We start from the raw sequence: 21,749 nt of genomic DNA on the forward strand, positions 1-21,749 counted from the left end.
CCCAGGAAAGAGGGTGCAGAGCTTGGGGGGATATTTTGGGGGGAAGACGTCTCCAAGTGAGCTCTTTCCCTGTTCTTTGTTTAACACGCTTGATGGTGGCAGCATAGGGTTCAAGGACAAGGCAAAGTTTGTACCTTGAGGAAGTTTTTAACCTAAGCTGGTAAGAATAAGCTTAGGGTGTCTTTCATGCAGGTCCTCACATCTGTACCCTAGAGTTCAGAGTGGGGAAGGAACCTTGACAAATGGTCTTTATGTTCTGCATTTATACAGTACCGAGCACAGTGGGGTCCTGGTCCATGACTAGGGTTCCTAAGTGCTACAATAATACAAATGTTTGATAATAATTCTCTTTGGGAATACAACACAATATTATCAGAAATAACCAGACAACCACTTCCCAACAGCTATAAAATTATTAACCCCAGCAAAACCAATAATAATTGATCAGCAAATGTCAATTTGCATAATTCTGATGAACTACTCACATCAGTACAGTTATTTATGGGTATAAGCCTTTGAAAGGATTGGGCCCTTGGGTAAGAAAAGGAATAATACTGAAAAATATTATTCTATAATTGTCATGGCTTAACTCTGTCTACCTCTAGTACCTACCTCTTCCCACTGTAGTGATAATTGAGAGCAGTCCAAAGGGGTTTGCTACTTCTGTGCACATGTGTTTGCAGAAAAAGCATTTAGAGGTTGTTTTTCTTTGAGGGTGAGAAGTAAAATAGTCCTTCTTTTACCTTACTTTTCCTTTGAATTCAAGTTACTAGGTAATCCAGTTAACTAGACATTTTGCGGCATTCATATACTTCGAAGTATCACTTAGAAAGCAATTGTACAAAAGCTCCAGTACATTGTTAAACCTATTTAAAACCACACTCTTATTGATGTAACTGGGGGCAGGTTAATGTCTGTTCTCAAGTTAATTTAAGTCCAAAACTTAAAGTTTTGTAAAGAAAAAAAAAAGCTGTAAAAAAATTAAACCTAAGAGCAACAGAATTGTTTCCTCTCTATTGAAAACAAAATTCAATGTTAGAAACATAAAAAAATTATCTTTGACAGTGTCCTTTCAACACCAATTGCTTGTAGACAGGAAGCTGCATGAAGTTTGCCATATTTTCATACCTTTTTAATGGTTGGAGAATACCCACTCCTATTTAAAATAAAAACAGTTTCCTCAAACTTGATATAAATCATTTAGGACTGCATTCTAAGCAATAAGCATGAGCCACATACTCTCCTTTTGGATAGATCTAGATATGATAACAACCTGTATACTCATTAGCAAGCTCCTCTCTGTACTTTCAGAGATCAAAACTCATCGTGAAAACATTTGTTGTATTTGTGTCAAACAGTTCATACTTTAACCCCTGCTGATTACTAATAAGGACTAGGTCACTGATCAATCAGTTTTCTTTAGGACTTTGGTTTACATCTTACAAACATTTTTCCAAAGGAAAAAAATGCCTTACAGTAGTCCATGTTACAGCTACCTGCATTTTGTATTATATAGCTCTGTGACAGTGGTACATTTCAGCTGGCACTTAAATGCTAAAGACTTTCCTAGGACTTATCATTCTAGCTTCTTTTTTATTCCCCAGATGTTGCAATTTATAGAACTCTTTGAAAACTGGTTTGATACTGTAACGATCCAGAGTACTGTCACCTCCCCCATTAAGATTTAAAAAAATAAAAGACAGCAGCCACGTATACACATACACACAATGGAAGAAGAATAAAACAGGCACCTAATTCACTCCCTCATTTTTGCATGGTAAGTAGTCTGTTGGTCTCCTGGATTAGGATCAGCCCCTTTCTGTGTACGTTTTCCTGACCTACATTTTATTATCAGGTAGTTGCGGTTACATTTTTTTATTTCATACTCTACACCAGGCACAAATGAGGAAGACAGAAAGAGCCAGCTCGTAACAGCCACATGGTGGAGCATTAAAGAAAGAAACAAATGCTTGCTACATTTAACTCACTGATGTTGCAGTTTAACTAAGTAGAAACTATTATATATTTTTTATATATATACACACACATGTAAGAGAGTGAGGGCTTTTTAGTGGGTTGTGCGTGTGTTGGCGTGTGCATAAGATATAAATGCATAATTTACTCTGCTGATATTGCAATACTTAGCCAAGCAGCTGGAGCAGATCTGGAAAGAGACCTACTGAGATGACCGTGCCTAACATCAGCCACAGTTGCAGTGGTGTTAACAGTGTTTGGTGCAGCAACAGCAGCAACCAGAGACATGGACAAGAGCAGAATCTGAGTCCCACTGGCCACCTGATCACTGCCATCTGCCTTGGCATCATCGGGACCCTGGGCTTCCTCAATAATCTCTTGGTCCTGATACTTTTCTGCCGGAATAAAGTGCTACGGTCTCCGATTAACCTGCTGCTGATGAACATCTCTGTGAGCGACATGATGGTGTGCATCATGGGCACCCCGTTCAGCTTTGCCGCCAGCACTCAGGGACGCTGGCTCATCGGGCCAGGTGGCTGCATCTGGTACGGCTTCATCAATACCCTCTTTGGTAAGTGGCAATCTCCTGCTCTGGTGTGCGCCCAGCATGCCACCTCCCCTCCTGCATGGTTTAGAGCCTCTCCCAGGCCTGTGCACACAGGGAGGCGCTAGGGCACCTCACCACACAATTCACCCCCCACAGCCTCCCCAGCTAGAGCTCCCAGCACTGAACATAGTTTGCATAGAAAGCCCTGCACTCCTTGCCCCCCTTCAAATAGAGGTGCTGAGCTGCTGCCCACTTCTAACTCCACACACCAGGTAGCAGTGAGCCCATTCACTACCTGTGCCCTGGCTCACTGCTTTCCTGTCAGACTTTGTGCCCCTCACTGCAGTGTGGAAAAGGAAGCGACAGAGAGCACCAGCACAGACCTCCCCACCCAGACATGACAGGCTCACATTAGGGTGATGTGTGGGGAAGGTGTGTGTGTGGGGGGGAGGTGAAGGGCTGTGGGGCTATATGTGTGTGTTGGGGTTGGGGGGGGGGAAGAGTGAAGGGCTCCATATGTCTACCGCACACACTAAGCCTGGGCTCTGACTTAGTCCGAACCCAAACCCCGCTTCCATCCACACACAAATCAGTCTGACTTGGGTCAGCAAGCACTCGGCACCCGGGTCCCAGAACCTTGCTAGGGAGCTGAGTCCTGCTGCAACTCGGGTCCAAACCCTGTCATGTTGCAATTTGAATACACTTCAAGCCATAGATCTGAGTGCAGTATGGACACGGTAGCACAGCTGAGAGACCCAGGTCAAGCAATTGTAAACCCAGGTTACTATGCAGTGTGGGTTCTCAAGCCTTGCTTGGAAACACTGAGTCTTCAGGACCAGGTCCCACAGACCCAGGCTTTTCAATGCAGCAAAGAGATATTCTTTGTGTCTGGGGGGAGGGGGAGGAGCTGAAGGATTGTGGGTCTGTATATGTCTCTGTAAAGGATATGTGAAAGGCTGTGGGACTGTGTGTGTATGAGGGAAGGGGTGAACAGCTGTGGGACTGGGTGTATGTGTGGTGAAGAGCTATGGGACAATATGTGTGGGGGTGAAAAGCTGTGGAACTTTACATGTGTGGTGAGGGAACTGAAAGGCGATGGGACATTTGCATGGGGCAAAACAACAGTGTGACTGCATGTGTCCTTGGAGGAGACGTGAAAAGTTGTGGGACTGAGAAAGTGTGTGAAAGGATAAAGAGCTATAGCAATTGTATACATCTTGGGAGGTGATAAAAGGTTGTGACACTATGTTTGTGTGGAGCAGTTAAAGGCTGTGGTGCTGCATGTGTGTAAGAGGGGAGGCAGTTTTGCCCACTCACACTTTTGTCACGGTTGGCATTTTCCTTAAAATTCCAGCTCCTGGAGTCATGCAAGTAAGTAAAACCCCAACTTTCACTTTTTTTTAAAAAAGAGGAAGTTTATAGACCTCATGGTTGTAGTGAAAACTTGAAAACATGATCGTTAGAGGATCAAAAAGCAAAAAAACTTAAAATGTATTATATTGTTTAAACCTCATAATTTTTAGGGACCGGAAACATAATTTTCTTTAACTTTTGGGATTAACAATACTGGGATGGGGAAGGAAGAAGCTGTGTGTGTGTGTGTGAGAGAGAGAGAGAGAGAGAGAGAAAGAGAGAGAACTAGGAGGGTGTAAGAGAGAGAAGGCAAGAAGGAAGCAGGGGTTGTGTGAGGGAGAGAGAGAGAGGAAGGAGTGTGAAGGCACCTGTGTGGAGACTGAAGAGTGTGTGTGCAGAAACCTGAGGAGAGCATGATGGGCTGTGTGTGTGTCTGAGGAAAGGCGGAAGGAGTGTGGGGCTCTCTGTGTTAGGGGGACACTAAAGAGCTGTGTACTTGAGGGTGACAAAGCGCTGTGTGAGGAGAGTCTGGGGGATGTTGATGAAGAGTGGACTGAAGAGTGCTTTGTGGGGTTGTAAGGCTGGGCTGTCAACGTAAAGGGGTTTACTGAAGTGCTGGGGGTGCTGTGAGGTGGAAGTAAGGACTGTACATGTGATTGTGGGGAGGGAGCTAAAGACAATGAGATCTGAAGGGCTTAGGGGACTGAGAAATAGGAGGGATGGAAGTGTAAGACCTACAAAGTAGGAAAGGGGACTCAGGAGAGCTACATCATCTCTTCCCACAGTACTGAGGGAAACACTCAGAGAAATCGCAGTTCATCAAACCAGGGATAAGTCAGGGCGATTGTAGGGAGAGGAGAGGAAGAGAGAAGGGTGCAGATCTGCAAAAATTAGAGGGATGAGGGGAGAGAGAGACCCCAGGGAAGAGGTTCCCCAAAAGGGAGGTGGATGGTGTGATAAATATGGCAATTTCCTGCAATATCCCAGATAATCCTTATTGAATTAAGTTTAAGTATCCTTTCAGTTCATTGTATTAAAATGCAAATGTTTATGTATTATTGTGGGATTGTATGTAATGTCCCTAGGGAGGGGACCTGACTAATGTAAACCCTGGAAAGTGTAATGAGCTTCACAAGGACTAACTGAAACAATGTGCTTAAAGTTAAAGGGGTTTTCTGGGAAATCTCTTGGGGGAGGGGTATGTGAATATAACCTCTCCAGTTACGCAGGACGTCAGCCCTATGAACCTTTGCCCTGAGGAGGAGGCGGCCCATTGTCTATGAATTACCTATTCCCAGATCAAAGACCCAAAGTGTATCAAGGAGGGACTCACAGCTTTGGAGACAAGGTGGTTATGAACGTATGACCACAAACAACCCCATGGTAGGGTATAAAGAGCCCTGGTCAAAACTGGGATGATCTCTGGTAAGCTTATTAGCATGCATGGAGGTTCTTTCATTGTTTTTAATCTGTGGTCTCTGTAATGCTTTCACCTTATGAATAACCATACTTGCTTCGAAAGAGCTGTGTGGGAAATTTACTGTGAGCAATCACATTTTTTATAGCCTCTGAGAAAGAAAAGCAAGCTGGCCTGATAAGACAGAATGTCTTGCTGGGGAATTCACAGTATAGGCAGGGAACTGTGCAGTCTGGAATCACCTTGGCCAGGAGCGAGAGACACACATGTCTCCACCCAAGACAGGTGACAGCTGGGAGCCAGCAGCCTAAGAGTGGGTGTGCCCCGCATGGTGGGGGAATGCAGGTAAAGTTGCCCTAAACTGAGACGGACTTGTGCCGGGTGTCCACATACAAGCCCATCTAACCCTGGCTCTGTACTGAGGTGGCTAGCCAGAGCTGCCACCTGCGCGGCAACGTCCACACTGCTATTTTTAGCGCGCTAGCTCAAGCAGAGCTAGCGCATGTCTGTCTACCCAGGCTCTGAGGCTTGCTCCCAGCTGCAGTGTAGGTATACTCAAAGTCATTCCAAGCAGTGAGGCATCTGTAACTTAGACGGGCGCTTAGGGCTGTCCGTGGTATGCCACGGCTGCTCGGGGCAGTCCAAGACTGGGAGGGTGGAAAGAAAGCTTCAAGCCACCTTAGCCTGCCCCTGGGATGTGAGTTCTGTGCTGGATCACTACGGGTATGTCTACACTGCAATCTCAGGATGGGATTGCAGATCATGTGGACATACCTAATCTAGCCTTACTCTAGCTATCTTCGATGTCAGAGCAGTGGGATATACAAGCCTACCTTGGACCCTGGCTAGTTACTTGCACACCACTGCAGCTTCCCTACTCTGGTACCCAAGCAAGCTGGCTTAGGTATGTCTACACATGCTGCAATTACACCCCATGACAGCAGTGTAAGCATATGCTTAGAGTCAGATTAGAGAATTCCTTTGCAATCAGTAATAATTTATCTGCAGACAACTGTTAATCGGGTGCACAATCCAACCATGTTATTATTAGAATGATGTTTGGTAACACATAATAAAGGTACCATTCAAACAAATATTTGTTTTCATGGATTTGTAATTACTGTACAAAAATTCCTGCAACATAGAAACCTGCTATATTAAGTCCTAGCTCAAGTTAAATATTCATAGCATTTAAATAAATAAAAAAATACTTGGTGAGGTTTTTATGTTCCGGGCGGGGGGAATTTTGCAACCCAATAGCAAAAAAGAGGTTATATTTAAAAGATAAAAGTGATACTATCTAATGGTGCCACTATGCTATTCTAGGAAAGGGTCTGCAAACTAACCCACAGATCTTTAGATGTCTCTATGACTGACATTTGGTCTAGATTGTCCCTTCCCACAAAGCAGAGCAATGGTGGCAAACAGCTCCAAGCGAATGGAGTTTTCAGGATATCATCCCTTGAGATTGGAGGGACTAATGGGGTGCAAAGTGGGCAGGGGGATGTGGCTTCCAATCCCAGAGGATCCTGGGACTCAGCATAGAAGGGGAAGTTGAGAACCAGGGAGACAGGGAAGTTTGTGGCTCCTCTCTGCTAGCACGACTTATTCAGGCATCATCCTCCTTTGACTAAGTCTCACATGGCTGTTCAGGAGCAGCTGCCAAGAGTTAGTACTGCTTCAAGCAGTATTGACCCCTGAGGGGATTTCTGCACAGAAATCCATTGGCTCAGCACTATATGATGCCTTACAGGCATCTGATCCTGTCTTCCACTGCCTTCCAGCCCGGTCAGCACCCTAAAACCCAACAGAGACAATGCTCCATAGAGTGCCAACAGAATAGTTCCTAGAAGGCGTGGGGGGAAAGGGGCCACAATACATGAGAGCCATAGCTCCATCCTCCCTGCCTTTCATCCAGAATCTACTAGATCTCACATTTTACTGTGGAAAGAATGATGTGGAGCATTAGAATTAGCTGCATACTGATGTTGCTTCATATTCTTGGAGCATGAGGCAGGTGCAGTGCACAATCTGCACAAATGCCAAGATGCGCTGAAACAGGAATCAGTTTAAATTTCCAGCCAATATGTTAGCAGCAATCCTAGACAATATTAAAGAACGGGCAATTTACTTTCTAAACATGTTCCCATTCTGACAGAGCTAAGGTATTCAATTGTTATTGATCGAAAGTATCAAAAACAATCAGGACTGCTTTCTAAAGTGTGTATGTGTGTGCACATGCGCGCGCGTGTGTGTGTAGAGACAGGCAGGCAATTAGAAAAAGACACAATTATTTGCTGGCTCTTGAGCCTCTGCAGTGAAGAAGGATCTCAAAGTGCTTTACAAGCTAGATGTTTATAGCATCACTGAAATATAGCCAGCACTGGTGTGGAGGGTAGAAAGCAACTGGTGTTCAATATACTGCACAAAAGTGCTAGGGAGAAGGAATATTGACCCAGGATAATTAGTGAAAATCTATAACATTACAAGAGACCCAAGGGATTTTTAGTACCCACACAGAATAGGCAGGGCTTCAGTTTTTAAGGTCTTACCTGAAAGATTCTCATAAAGTAAGATCAATTTATTTACCTATGCAAGAGGAATTGTCTCTGCTGGAGTATGAATTTGTTCTTCTAGTGGGTTTCAGTACCTGAAATATGGGGCCCAATCACATTCTCATTGAAGCTAATGGCAAAATTTCCATTTGGGGAGTGAAAGCTGACCCCGAAGCCTAGATGACTAAGCTATCCTCCCCAACAACAGCTTGGTTGTTGTAAATGGTGAGCCAGGTGTTGCTTACTTTCTTCTCATGACAAGTTGAATTGACCCATGGCACAAGTGAGGCAAGGCAGATTTGACCCATTATCTGAAAGCTTAGCAGTCATCTTTATGGAGAGACTAGAGTGCTACCACAGATAAGGCTGCAGCTGGAAGAATGGTTTTGTGATTAAAACATTGGCTTGTGACTCAAGAGATCTTGGTTGAATTCCTTGCTTCTCCACAGATTTCCTGTGAAACCTTCAACAAGTCATTAAGTCTCTCTCTGGCTCAGTTTCCCCTCTGTACAATTGGGATAATACTTCCTTTGTCTGTCTAGACAATTTAGATTGTAAACTCTTTGCAGCAGGCACAGTTTCTCACTGTGTGTGACAATGGGGCTCTGATCGCAGTTGGCTGAAGAACATGCAACGCCACTTTTGAATGTAGTGCGCAACTGCAGGAAAGCCAGATCTCTGTGAGAGTATGGCATTTCGCACAAAAAGTTGAACCACTTTATGCTCAGGATTTGGCAGTGACAACACATATGGAATCCCTCTAGTGGCTCCAAGTCTGCCTGTAGGAAGGTCCAAGTTCCTGCCCTGTATAACAATACAGGTAATACACAGGTCTGATAGATCCTGATCTTTGTTTCAGTGCAAAGAAATTTTTGTGCCATTAAGCAAGACATGAACTTCATGCCAGAGGCAGCAAGACCTATTCATCCAAGAATGTCTGGTTTTCAGTGATCATTTGAACTCTGCATGCAGCCTAGAGAGATGAACTCATCAACACCTTTCAGAGTGTTTGACTTCACCTGCACTGAGAGTTTTGGTGGCCCAGCTCCAAGGTTCTGGACCTTGGTCTTCTGTCATTAGACATTCAACCCCGTCGTGTGGGTGGTGTCTTGGAGACCTTAGAGGGCAAGGCTGAAATTCTCTGACTTCTCCACAAGCAAAGCAGCGTCACCAGTGTAGTCTTGGTTGAGGAACACCTCTTGACCAACCTTGTTTTTGATGCAGCAAGTCCTAATATCCAGTCAATAGCTCAACAGAATAGCTCTGGGGTGAGAGTGCATCCCTGCCATGCACCTGAGGTTGTGTAGAAACACGGTGAAAACCATGAACCAATGCACACTCCCACACCAATAATGGAATAAAGATCATGCACTAGATTTAGCAGAACATCTGCACTGCCAACTCTTTTCAGTGCAAACCAAAGTGCTTACCTGTCAACCAAATCAAAATCCACTTTGATGTCAATATAGGCCATGTGAAGCTGATGGTTAAATTTTAAGTGTTGCTCAGCCAGAAGCTGAAAGAGAAGGACAAAGTCCATTGTTGATCACAAAACTGTGAAACCTGATTGCTGTGGACAATGATGCCATATGTAACTCAGATATCCGTTGGATAACACGGATGTTGCCTGGAGTTGTATACGTCATGCTATGTCACATACTGCTGCTAAAACAATTGGCTTCAGACCATTGTACAAGGAATCCTGTCTTTTTGAAGAGGACTTTGATATATTAGTAAAAAAGGCAGAAGTATGCAAGGAGGGATATGCCCAAGAATGTAAATGTCTAAAAGACATTTTCCGAGCCGTGGCAAAATGTGATCATGAGATCTACCTCAACTCTCTGGTCAACAAGCAGAGAACAGCCTAAAGTACAACCATCTGTGTCCTGCCTACAAACCATCAGATGCCTGGCTGGAGTCATAAACACGTACACCCAGCCCTGTCAAAACTGATATGCTTAAAATTTTGAAGATTTTGGCCACAGGAGAATATTTTGGAAGAATCTAAGGTGAATAAGACATGCTACTGCTATGATACAGATAGAATTAAAAAAAAAAGAAGTAATTTACTCTGAAAATTCTTCTAATACTTTTTTTTGTCAGGTCTTAAGTTCAAAAGCAGCTTGACCTAGAAACTTCAGATTTGCTTTATTTGCATCAACATAACAGCCCTTGATGAGATCTAGTGCTTAGGATATTTTTATTAAGGTCAGAACTTTATTAACTTTATAATCCACGTTAATTGCTATGGATTTTTGGATGTATGAACAGTGTCAGGCCACAAAAAACTCTGTCACCAAAGCTCTGCTGGAGACTTAAATGTTTCATTTTATAACAACAACTGAGGGGTCAGATCCTCAGCTAGTGTAAATTCGCATAGCTCTGGTCAAGTCAATGGAGCTGTGCTGGTTTGAAAAATAGGGGGAGGGAATTCCAATTTTCTCCCCCCACCGCCCAGAGTTTTCTTGCCTGAAGCTCTCTTAGCCACTGGCAGCCAAAGCTCCCAATTCTGGATCATGTTGTAATACGTACTGTGCACCTGTTAAGAGGTGATTAAAGTCCCCAACATTTTATCATCAGGCAGCTAGTGGAGATCCAGTGCATAATAAAGATGATACATGAGTAACTTATTTTAAATTGTCTTCTCTGAGGAAACTACTCTGCGTTTGAGTGTGGTGAGACCTATCTACTCAAGTGAAATATGGAATTCTTAAATGCTTTCTGTGGCTAAAAAAAAGAGTGCCTGAAGAATCATGAGATACTGGTAAAGTTCAAAACAAAAACTAAGTATCCTAAGGATTTTTGTTTAAAATCTTCTGGTTTCAAAATTCTCTGGAACAATTTTCTCTGAAAATATTTTAACCACACACATTTTCAGACAAGTCACTATTTCCAGTCATAAGGTTAGAGATGGGTAGAAAAAAATAAGACTTACAATGGAAGCTTGGACACAACCTTAACCATGGACTCACTACTGAGGCTCAGTAATAATGAGCTGGGATAACACTGAAACCAGCCCATCATCAGATCCAGACTGTGAATCCCCAATGTCAGGAATGCTCTGAACTAAGTTTTTGGTTGTGGCAGTTTTAAAGATAAAAAGTTCACATCTGCAGTTTGGATTCAGGGTAGTTGTTGTAGCCTCTCTCTCTAATAAAAGTATATATTGGTATGAGCTGTATCTCAAATGCATGTGGTTGCATTTTAAAAACAGAAAAAGGTTCAGTTTTATGCATGTCAGTACCAGTTATCTGTGTTCAGTCAAATTATGCTCTTAATTACAGTTGTGCCAGCATACTGTTAAAATACCTTAGCACAATTTAATGATGACATTATAGTTTGTTTTCTCCTCACAGGAGCAATACACATGGCAAAAACCAAACAACAATCATATGCTCCATTTACCTCCTATCTGTTATTTTCTAATTCCAATTACATCTATATAACACTGCACTGCACTTACCCAAGTAAGATCTCTGTATTACCTACATCTCAGAAGAGAGATTATTATACCTAGCAAAGATAAAATTCAAATTAGAGAGGAAAACAAAGATGTCTTAATGTTTCAGATGGTAAAATATTGCATTATTAGCTTCAATTTTCATTGCTAGATGTGACGCTCGGTCCCAAAATTCGGAAATAAGGATGTTGTGTTCCATACAGTCCATTTTTGTTTGTTTGTAGGGTCATTGCTAGAATATTTATCGTGTCTCTTAAATCTGAGATTCAAACAGTCACTCGACCAGGAATTGTTAATGTTCACTCTCCTCTCTCATGAGCGGACTCCATCTGTGAGCAGTGAATCTTCCTATGAATCTCGCTTTCTCATGGCTTTATCACAATTCTTGTGATATTTGGTGTTTTTCTTAGAGTACCAGCTCCTGGAATCCTGATGATTACTTCACATAAAATAATACCGAGATTATCATGTATCATGTAATGGTTCTGTAGAAAAGCTTGAAAACATGGTTTGAGTGCACCCTAAAGACTCAGAAACCAGAAAGCAAATAAAAAACCTAAAATGTATTATTAAAAAAAAAAAAACCCATAATTTTTAAGGAAATTCCGTGATTTTTGGAGGGGAGGGGCTTGATTCTAGTTGGCAACACTGTAAATACTACAATACTTGAGGAACCCAGCTTCTGTCCACTCAGGCCTATTGCCATGTCCCTGGGTTTAGGGACAGCTTAACATATCCTTCAGAAGTCCAAAAGGCCCTTTCACCCCCCTGAAAATACTGCACTGAGGAGTTGGAGAGCTCCTCAAAAGAGGGGAAAGCCCATGCAAACCCAAATACTCAATATTACAGGTACTGCCAATACTGAGTAAGTCCTTCCTTACTGTTCTGGAAGCACAGCTTTTTCTTCCTCATCCTGTAAGAGCTGTGTGACGATGAAGATAATTATGTCTTCACCTTGGTTAATGATCTGAAAAAGCTTTGAGGTGACCTGCAAGTAATGGCTGAGCTGATGAGTCATAGCAGACAATCACCCGTGAAACCGTGAAAAATAGTTATTACAGCCAGCAAGACATGATTACGTGTAAAATATCTTTCAGAAAAGTTTGAAAGAGGTATGGAGAGCATACAGCCTGTGAAAATTCTGCAGAGATTTTTCTATTTTCATCAGTCATTATTTGTATTCCATCATTATTTGTATTCCATCATTCCATCCAAAATATGACCATGGAAAAGAGTTCTCCAGAGAGAGCAAAGAAGTGACCAGAAGGGGAAAGAGACAGGGAATGAATTTCCTGTCCAGCAAAAACAATGTTGTAGAAAAACACAAATCAGGACAATTTAGACTGTTAAGTAATCACCAGTGACACTCCTAAAGTTTGGAAGTTTGTGTAGGTCTCAAAGTTTCTATACATATCCAGAGTATATAGGAATAATGTTAATGTTTTAAGCCTTAAGCATATTAGAAGGGCCAAAAACTTAATCTGAAATAAAGAAACCTCAAGCTTTTTGGCAAAAGAAAAACAAACAAAATCTATTTCTGAAAGATTGGAATTGGTAGCGTAAATGGTGAGATTAAGGTATTTTTTAATCCATGTTTTCTGATGCCAATCTTGCGTATCTTGTCCTGTAAAACTAGATTGGATTTGAGAACAGACATGGTGGGTAGCCAAAGTCTTCAGTGGAAAGAGCAGCAAGTGGTAGCCGTATGCTTTTCTTGGAATAACAGTTTAGCAAAATATTTTCTTTTGGGCCTGATTTCCAAATGGTGCCAACCTGGGCTCCACTTGTAGGTGTACCATTGTGCATACATACACATTTTCTGGGCACATAGATTATGGGATTTATGGGTCAAGGTCTCCAAATCACTCAGTGTTGGCCTAACTCTACTCCCATTGAAGACAACATGCAACCATAAACTACATTGTCCTTTCAGTGCTACCAAATCACATTACACATAGTTTTCAACAAGATGTCCATTATTATCTTGTGTTTCTTTCAGCATTACTGCTTTCCAGGTATCTCCCTCCCTCTATCTGTGTTTGTGTCCTCCCACATGTAGAACCTTGCATTTTTCCAAGTTCAATCTCATTCTGCTGTTTTCTGCATTTTTCTAACCTTTCTAGGTTCCTTTGAATTAAAATGACTTCACTGATGATTTCCAGAGTCATAATGTATTCTCACCCTATTCACTCACCTGTCTGTGCTGCAAAAGATGTATTAAGAGATAAGATACTATTTCTCTGTTCTGTATGCTGAGATTGATTCTAGAGAGGCTGTTTGCTGCTTCTCTTATAGCATATACCAAGGATGTCCAAGTGTCCACTCTGAGTGGGGTAGGGCTATGAGCAAAGTCCTATGTCACATTTTGAGAGTACTCAGACAGAGATAGTTCTCTCCTTGTACATCTATCAGAGAGTTCAAGCAAGCAAAGCTCTGCTTGGATAAACAGCTTTCAGCGACGTCCTGGGCAGAGTATGTGTTACAGCTGTCAGGAGTATACCAAGGCTTTGGGAAATCCATATATATACTGGAATATATTTTATCTGCTTGTATCTCTTTTCTTCGAAGTCCATGTTTATTTTCTTGTTATTTAAGGGTCACATCATGTTTTCGTAACATCTCCTTTACCCGTGTTGGGGATATTGAAGTTCTATATGTATTTATAAACTCTGTGTTGACCAAGAGCTTTAAGGTAAATTTGGACTGAGAAGCTGCAAAGATTACCCCCACCACAGAGGGAACTGTGCTGAGTATTACTACTTATTGTAGTTTTGGACCTATGCATCAACCATGTTGCAGTTACTTTCAAACATTTGGACATCTTTGAACACTGGAATATTTTTATCCATGTGCAGGCTAAGTGACAGCTGTGCTTCTATGGAGTAAGAGAGTACTCAGCTAGCATGTTGGGCAATAATGACCGCAGATACCACAGCTTGTAATAGTGTTAATTCAGCATTGGGAGAAACAAATCTAGAATGCTATATTTTTTACAATAAAGCACGAGGATTCCACCTATTGGAGGCAGGGAGGGTTTTAACATTGATTAGCTGGTTCTCTGCAGACAGTCCCAGAAAGTATGGACTTCTTGAGAAGTTATCTGGGGAATGATATCCCAGCTAGAAAGAGACTAAGTATGCAGGTAGAACTGTGCTCGTACATATCTGAGGTATTGTAGATAGTGGACTTAAATCATCACTGCTTGACATCTCGTGCAAAGTGGGGGGAGGGGAGGAACGCTACCAACACAAAATTCTCCACTCTATGAAGTAGGTGGTAGTATCTGATGCTTACTTTTCCCAGGTGTAAATGACTATAGAAGGTGTAAGGCAGGGGAGCTTCAGGCCTGGAGAGAATTTCCAAACACACACATTTCTGTGTTTTCCTTTTTCATCTCAGAAGTTGGTAGAGTTGATGTAAGACATTTTCAAGCTGAGAGTGAGAGACTCAGTATGACGCATGTTACGCATCTCTTTAGGAGGTTTATGGATCAACAGAGTTAGCCTCTGTGCTTCATGGCTGCTTAAAAATACCTACAAAAATGTAAACTGAAGCATGGCATAAAACAGCTGAATAAAAACCAGTTGATCTTTTATACAAAGCAGAGGCTAGAAGACAAAATTTTCAGACTGGTATTTTACAAAATGAGAGGATAATTTTCTATTGCTGTTTGTGTGATCACAGTCATGCCGTTTGTTTTATTTCCACTAAAAGATATATTTAAATCAAAGCCACATCTGCTCCATCTGCTTGCTTAATCTGATATCAAGGCATAGATATATAAAAATGTCCTAGTGCTTATTTCAATCAGATCAGAGCTTTAAAGTGCATTAGCTTCAATCACCCATCTATTTCACATTGTCTTTTGACGACAGTCTAGGCTCTGATTGTGCAGCTGTTCTACATGCAGAGCACCCACTGAAATCAAAAGGCATTGCAAAGCAGAAAAAGGTGGAGGTACTTATATGGGCCTTTCCCGTAAAATAGAATCTAAGAGATAAAGGGAAAAATGTTAATGATTTGGGATCTTAAACATTGTTTTTAAAGGCCTTATCCAAAGTCCATTGAAGTCAATAGAAAAAGATCTCTTCACCTCAATGGGTTTTAGATCAGGCCCTAACAGAATGGGTCACAGACCTGGCAAAGTCCCCCTAGTGGCAGATCGCTAGTCTGTTATCATTGGACCCAGCCTTTGGAACCCAAGGGCTTCCAAGCCATCTGCATCTGGGCAGAGTCCAGTCACTGCTTCTGTCTGTGAGGCTCCTAAGGCACTTTCCCGAGGTCAGACCTCTTGATCTGGAACCCTTTGCGGGAAGAGGGACCCCACAGTTTAACTATCTTAAGCCCCAAAGCCAATGCTGAGATCTCCCAAGCCTCTGATTTACACTCTTTCAGAGACCCACTGTGATCACTCTGATTTAGAGTTGAACCCCTCAAGGACCACATACCATTTTAAAGCAAGAAAAACAGGCTTTTTTACAGGAACTTCTTAAACACACACTCTTTGATGTTTAGACTGCACAGTAGAGTCATCTATGCAGAATGACCAACTCCCCAGTGCAATTCCCCCTCAGAGCCCTCAGCACTCCTGAGAATATTTTTAATTTGGTCAATGTCCTTGGAGGGAGCACCTCTGGCTCTACTCCTCCAGTGGGGATTCCTCTTGTGAGGGAACAGCGCTCTTGGCTGAAGAACATCCCATTTAAAAGCAATCTCTGCCACCTCTTCTGTTTCTCTTCTTCTGTTGGGGATTTTCCATGCTCCAACCCCCATTGGCTGCTATGCAAATGTCCTGAAGATCAGACACACAGTAGGGGAGTGGGGTTAGCATTTCAAATGTGGGTGCCCAGACAACACCCCATCATTAATCTATTTTCTTTTGCTCACTTTGAGCAAATGTCCTTGTCTCCAACAATGCCAGATAAATAGAGGACTTAATTTTCAAGTGTCATCCATCTGACACTCTCCATAACCACTAAGCTCTCTTTGAGAAGGAAAGAGACAGCTTCATGTGGTGTGTATATATTGAAACGTTACACTCACTAACATGACTAATCTGTCTGTTCTTCAGCTGTCAGTGGTATGACATTTTAGAGCCTTCTCCCCCTCTTAAGAGTGATTTATTAACTAGTTCAGAACTTCACCCATGATGGAGAGATGTAGGATGCATCCTTTTTTCACTTCTGTTACCTCTGAAATGCCATCAAAAACAAAGGCAGACAATTCAAGAATTAAAAACTGTCTCTCTTCAAGGCTTTGTTCATACACTTTTGGGGATCATTATATGCTTCTGGGTTTTTTGAAGAGACTGATCTTATTAATACCTTGGGACTATAAACTTTTATGTAGACAGCCTGCAATGATGTGAATACAATTGTTTTTGGCCCCTTTGAGGTCCATGAGGGCAAATCCTAGTACCTGCATACACATCATGATGTGTCTTGAGTAATATTTTAGGATTTACTCTGTAGGTAAAAAACTACACTTGAAAGTGCGGGCTTTATTAAGTGCAGGCACAAATCATGGCCAAGAGCTGAAATTTCAGGCCTTAGGGATCTGATCTTGCTTCCACTGCAGTTAATGACAAAATCTGTCTGTCTACATTTTTATGTTACCCATCATAATGGCTTCTGAGTTCTTATTGTCTTACACGGGACCAGGATTTAAACCCTAGTGACTGTACAAAAATTGAAACGTGGAAGTTTTATAGCCTTGATTCTTACACAGACTGAAAATTTTAGAATCCCTGCTCACTAAAAAAAAAAAGTATATGTTTATATTAGTCAGGTACTTGTTTGAACATCTCAGACTATGCGGATCTGGATCCAAACTCCACTGCTGGCTCCTAATTACAATTGGCCAGATTAAATCAGAATACTCCCAGTTCTTGGAGAATGTTGATCCAGAAAACATTGGGGTTCAACCTCATCTTTAATTTAGTCCATGATTTCTGATTTAATACCTTTTGTGACAATATATACCAGCAAAAATTAAATGTTCATTCAGATGTTTTTGGTAATAAAAATACATATATTTTATTACAGGTACAGTTTCACTTATATCTTTGGCTGTGCTCTCTTATGAACGCTATTGTACAATGATGGGAACTACAGAAGCAGATGCCACAAACTATAGGAAAATATGGATGGGAATCATCTTGTCATGGATGTACTCTTTATTCTGGACCTTACCACCCCTTTTTGGATGGAGTAGTTATGGACCGGAAGGACCAGGGACAACATGTTCAATAAACTGGCATTCAAGGGATGCTAACAATATATCGTACATCATATGTCTCTTCATCTTTTGCCTTGTAATTCCTTTTTTCATTATTGTTTACTCTTATGGGAAGCTGCTATGTGCTATAAAGCAGGTAAGTACATTTTTAAATATCCTTTTAATGTAAACATGAGCAGAAGCCAACATACATTGTCTAAAATTCATAGCTAATGTTCATTGGTAGGTATTACAGTGGTAGGCATCACAAACTTATGAAGGACACTGAACTGGACACCAAGTCCATTTTAACTTGATTTCTTTTTGACAGTGACATAAGTGCTTTGCTGCATCAGGGCCTAAGCACATGGTTAAATGTCACCGCTTGACTAGTACCGTGGAAGTAGTTTCTTTGCAGCTGAGGAAGAGCAGGGAGGCAGCAGAATTAGCTCCCTCAGAAGCAAGCACGTTTTACAAATAGAAATGGTATGTACAACACACTGAGATCAGAGGCAGAGTCAGATGTTTTTCAACAAAATGTGCTCTGTGCTGATGCTTAATGTTTTTCCTCTGTAATTGTGTCTGGGCTGAACGCATCCAGTAAATGCACTGTGGAGCTATCGGGTTTTTCAAATTTAAAGTTTGTGTTTACATATATATTTACAATAGTAAATAAGTAATATGTATACATATTTTGAATATATGGAAAATATGGACACTGTGGATGCTGCTGCATCACAATTTACCCAAGACAGCAAATCTCCACCAAGGGATAAATTCTGCACTTGGATATGCATGGAAGACTGCTGCTTAGTAGTGTTCTTTGAATACTAGTCCTGTCCAAAAATGGGACCTTGCTAAACATTCCCTCTTCCTCATCTCCCTCTAACCTCTGTGCATAGCCACCACCATTGCCTTTCACACAATTTTGTCTTTCTTAGAAGGTGAGTCCTCAAGTCAACCTACAATTCACTGAGTTGCACCTCCTCCATTGTATCTCTGGAGACTAGCTTAGAATCATCAGCAAATGTTGGGTGTTTATGGATCTTCTAAAGAACATCAGTCTCTCTAAATCTGCTCTTTTTGACTGATAATAACTATGTGAGAGCACACATTATGCGGTGTCTTTGCTCCTCAGGCCAAACAGATTGAAAACATTTCCTGCTCCATTCATTGTTCCCTATCAAGTACAACATCAAGTTAGTTTGAAAAATGAGAAAGTGATTTAAAAACAATAACACAGACTTACTTATTAAAAGACCTTTCACTTTTTCAAACTAATCTTTCTTCTTTTAGGTGGATTAGTGGAAGCCATGAGGATGGAAATTAGATTTTAAACCAGGGAATAAATACAGCTTCTTGTCAGCAATTCCTTTTCTTTATACTGTCTTGGAAAGGTGGTATGATATATTCCTCTCTTTACCATTCTCAGTGCACAGCCCTCTTGGTATATTACTAACCTGGTTCTTTTCTTTTTCTGCTGTCTATAAATGTAGCAGAGGACGTGGACTTGATGCTGTTTTCAGAGCAGTGTTCTTTTGATGAACATTGTGGAGATAGCGGACAAATAGGGCAATAACTCACCTCAACAGAGGTTTGGTTGATAAACCAGAAAAGCCTACATAATATGAGAGGTTAGGAACAAAAGAAATCTCCTGAGAGATTTGTGTTATGCCCAGACTCAGGCTCAAAGAAAAGAGAATTCCCTATTGGTAGAAAAGGGGAGATTAAAATGAGATGAATTTTACATGGCATATACAAAAACATAAGAAAATGGTGGAAGGCCAGGGTGTTGTCGAGGCAGCAGTAGCTTCGCTATTTACATTGCTAGAAAAAGAACATACACCCTGTGGAACATTAAAAGCACACATTTCCCAGTGGTAATAATTATATTTCAGTGTACATGAGTTATTTATTTTCCTGATTTAAGGCAGATCCATTGCCATGTATTTTACAGACTGAAATTTCAGGAGATCAGTCAATTCCCTAAGCATCCAAGTGCAGTTCAGTGCATGCCATTTCTTGATTATAAGAATAAATCACTATTTCCCCTTCAGGGTCTATCTCCTTCATCCCATGAAGTGGGAGCAGGTGTGGGAGGAGGCAGAAGCTTATCCTCTCCTTAGTAACCCCCCCATATACAACCCCTAAAAGCAGGTAGGCAGAGAGGTTGGGACATCCAGGCCAGCTGGGGTACAAGGGGAGGAGTTGGGAGATTTAGAGGAGGGGAGTGAATGGGACTGGGCAGCCTGAGGAGGATGGAGAATTCTTGGGGTGAACAAACCTTGGGGGAGGGACAGATTAGGACATCTGTCCAGCTGCTGCCTTTGTGCTCTTTCTGTCTCTTACAGTGTAGCCTTAATTCTCTGTGCCCCATCCAATCTTTGCAGAGTGCCCTAGCCATAAGGATATTGGATATTCTGTGGTGGGTCATGGGCTCCTGCTGGGGATGTTCCACTTGTAATTAAATATTCATGCGGTCAGAGACACACGACTGACTGTAGGTCAGTGGTCAGGGCACTCACCTGGGACGCAGGAGACCCAGCTTCAAGTCCTTTCTCCCAACCAGGTAGAGCACAGTCTTGAGCCGAGATCTACCACATCCCTGTTAAGTGCCCTACTTGCTAGGGTCTCTCTCTCTCTCTCACTCAGTTCTATTGTAGACCCAAGAAACTTTCCTGACAAAAAGTGTCCTTTTCCTGCAAAAAATTGTTGTTTCAGCAAATTGGCATTTTCCAACAAAAAGCTATGCAACAGCTCTAGTTAATGTATTCTTGCATGCTACTTTCCTCTTCCCACAGCAGGACTCCTGCTCCCCCACTTCCCTTTCACCATGTAAGGACTCCATCAACCTCCTCAGCCCTTTCTAAGCTCCAGAACATGGCAATGCCCCCAGAGGTACCCGAATACATGCTAGAAGCTCAAGGGGTTCAGGTGAGTACTGAGGTACCTTCCTCCTGGCTGCTGTAAACCCTCCTTCATCCCTACACTGACAGCCTAGGAAAATATCCAGCCTCCATAATGACACACAGATTAACTAGAGTCCTGGGGATTCAAATTACAGGTGGGCATGAACTCAAAATTCAGATCCAGAACTGAATTGCCTCCCCAAAAAACCTTTGAGCTTGGAACTTTTTCAGGGTTTTAGTTCAGGCCTGTCTAGCTAAATCATTGTGTAGAGCCTTGATGCTTATATGAAGTACTGCCAGCTAGGTAAATGTATTCACAATGATACTTTTTCCTGACCAATTCCATAACTAAAGTTTCTTTGACTCCTTCACTAAGGCATCTTCTACCTTTTGTTGCAATATATATAAAACCTAAGTAGCTTAGAGGCATTAAAATAACACCCTGCGAACCTGTGAAAATCCCATTTACTGGATTGTTCTTGCCCTTTGTATTTTTCCCTTCTTTATAAAATTATATAGGTCAGTCTGAAGGACTGCACTCAGCACTGGAAAAACCTGTGTACATACCTGTGTATATACAGGTTTCAGAGTAACAGCCAAAAAGAAAAGGAGTACTGGTTAGGAGTACTAACCAGTCTCTAAGGTGCCACAAGTACTCCTTTTCTTTTTGTGTATATACAGTTGTACATTACTGTGGCTATAAAAAGCAAACTTATTTTTTATTTCAGTTGTTGGCACAATTTGGCATTTCCACGTTGCTTAACTAAAGTTATTTAAGAATCTTACTTGATTATTTTATTGGCCTTTTATTCTGTATGACCAGGGCACCTTTCATACTTCGTGTTAGTTTAGCTTTCAGGTGTTTAGATGTGATTTTTGGAAAAGCGCTTAGTATCCAAGAAGGTTTGAACTGTACAACAGCATCCAACTTCAAATCAACTTGAGACGTTAGCAAGTCAGTTTTAAACCATAGAAATGAGAATCCTCTGCTTTAATTTAATTGCAAACGGGATCCTGATTCCTGTTGTCCTTAAATAAACAAAATGTTACTGTAATAAGAATGATAAAAACCGCAGTAAGACTACTGTATTTTTAAAAGTAACAGGAAACGGGGTTGCTCTCAAGTAACCTCCCTAAGGGGGCAGCGAAAACATTTGCCGAGCAGGTGGAATCTTTAGCGAAAGGTCAAACAAAATAGTACAAGACACATTGGGAATACTTTAAAGTAAAGTGATGGTTTAAGACAAGGGGTTGCTTAGTGGAGAAAGGCAGATCATGCGGTTTTCACTGCACTGGAACTGGATCAGTGGCTTGTTAA

The 21,749-nt window shown here is 41.7% G+C and overlaps 1 protein-coding gene across 2 annotated transcripts; it reads left to right on the forward strand.

Moving 5' to 3' along the window:
* The first annotated feature begins 1,613 nt into the window (after positions 1-1,613).
* On the forward strand, positions 1,614-18,007 carry LOC102941751 (opsin-3). Of its 2 annotated transcripts, XM_043522965.1 has the most exons (3): positions 1,614-1,777; positions 2,146-2,545; positions 17,351-18,007. In XM_043522965.1, the coding sequence occupies exons 1-3, from the start codon at positions 1,775-1,777 to the stop codon at positions 17,710-17,712; spliced, it is 765 nt and encodes a 254-aa protein (XP_043378900.1). In that variant the 5' UTR covers positions 1,614-1,774; the 3' UTR covers positions 17,713-18,007. The 2 variants fall into 2 exon arrangements, with proteins under 2 accessions (XP_043378900.1, XP_037764847.2); XM_037908919.2 differs by lacking the exon at positions 1,614-1,777 and having other exon boundaries at positions 2,106-2,545.
* Positions 18,008-21,749: the final 3,742 nt, after the last annotated feature.

The sequence above is a fragment of the Chelonia mydas genome, chromosome 9 (genome assembly GCF_015237465.2).
Source record: "Chelonia mydas isolate rCheMyd1 chromosome 9, rCheMyd1.pri.v2, whole genome shotgun sequence".
In the NCBI taxonomy this organism is placed as follows: Eukaryota; Metazoa; Chordata; order Testudines; family Cheloniidae; genus Chelonia; species Chelonia mydas.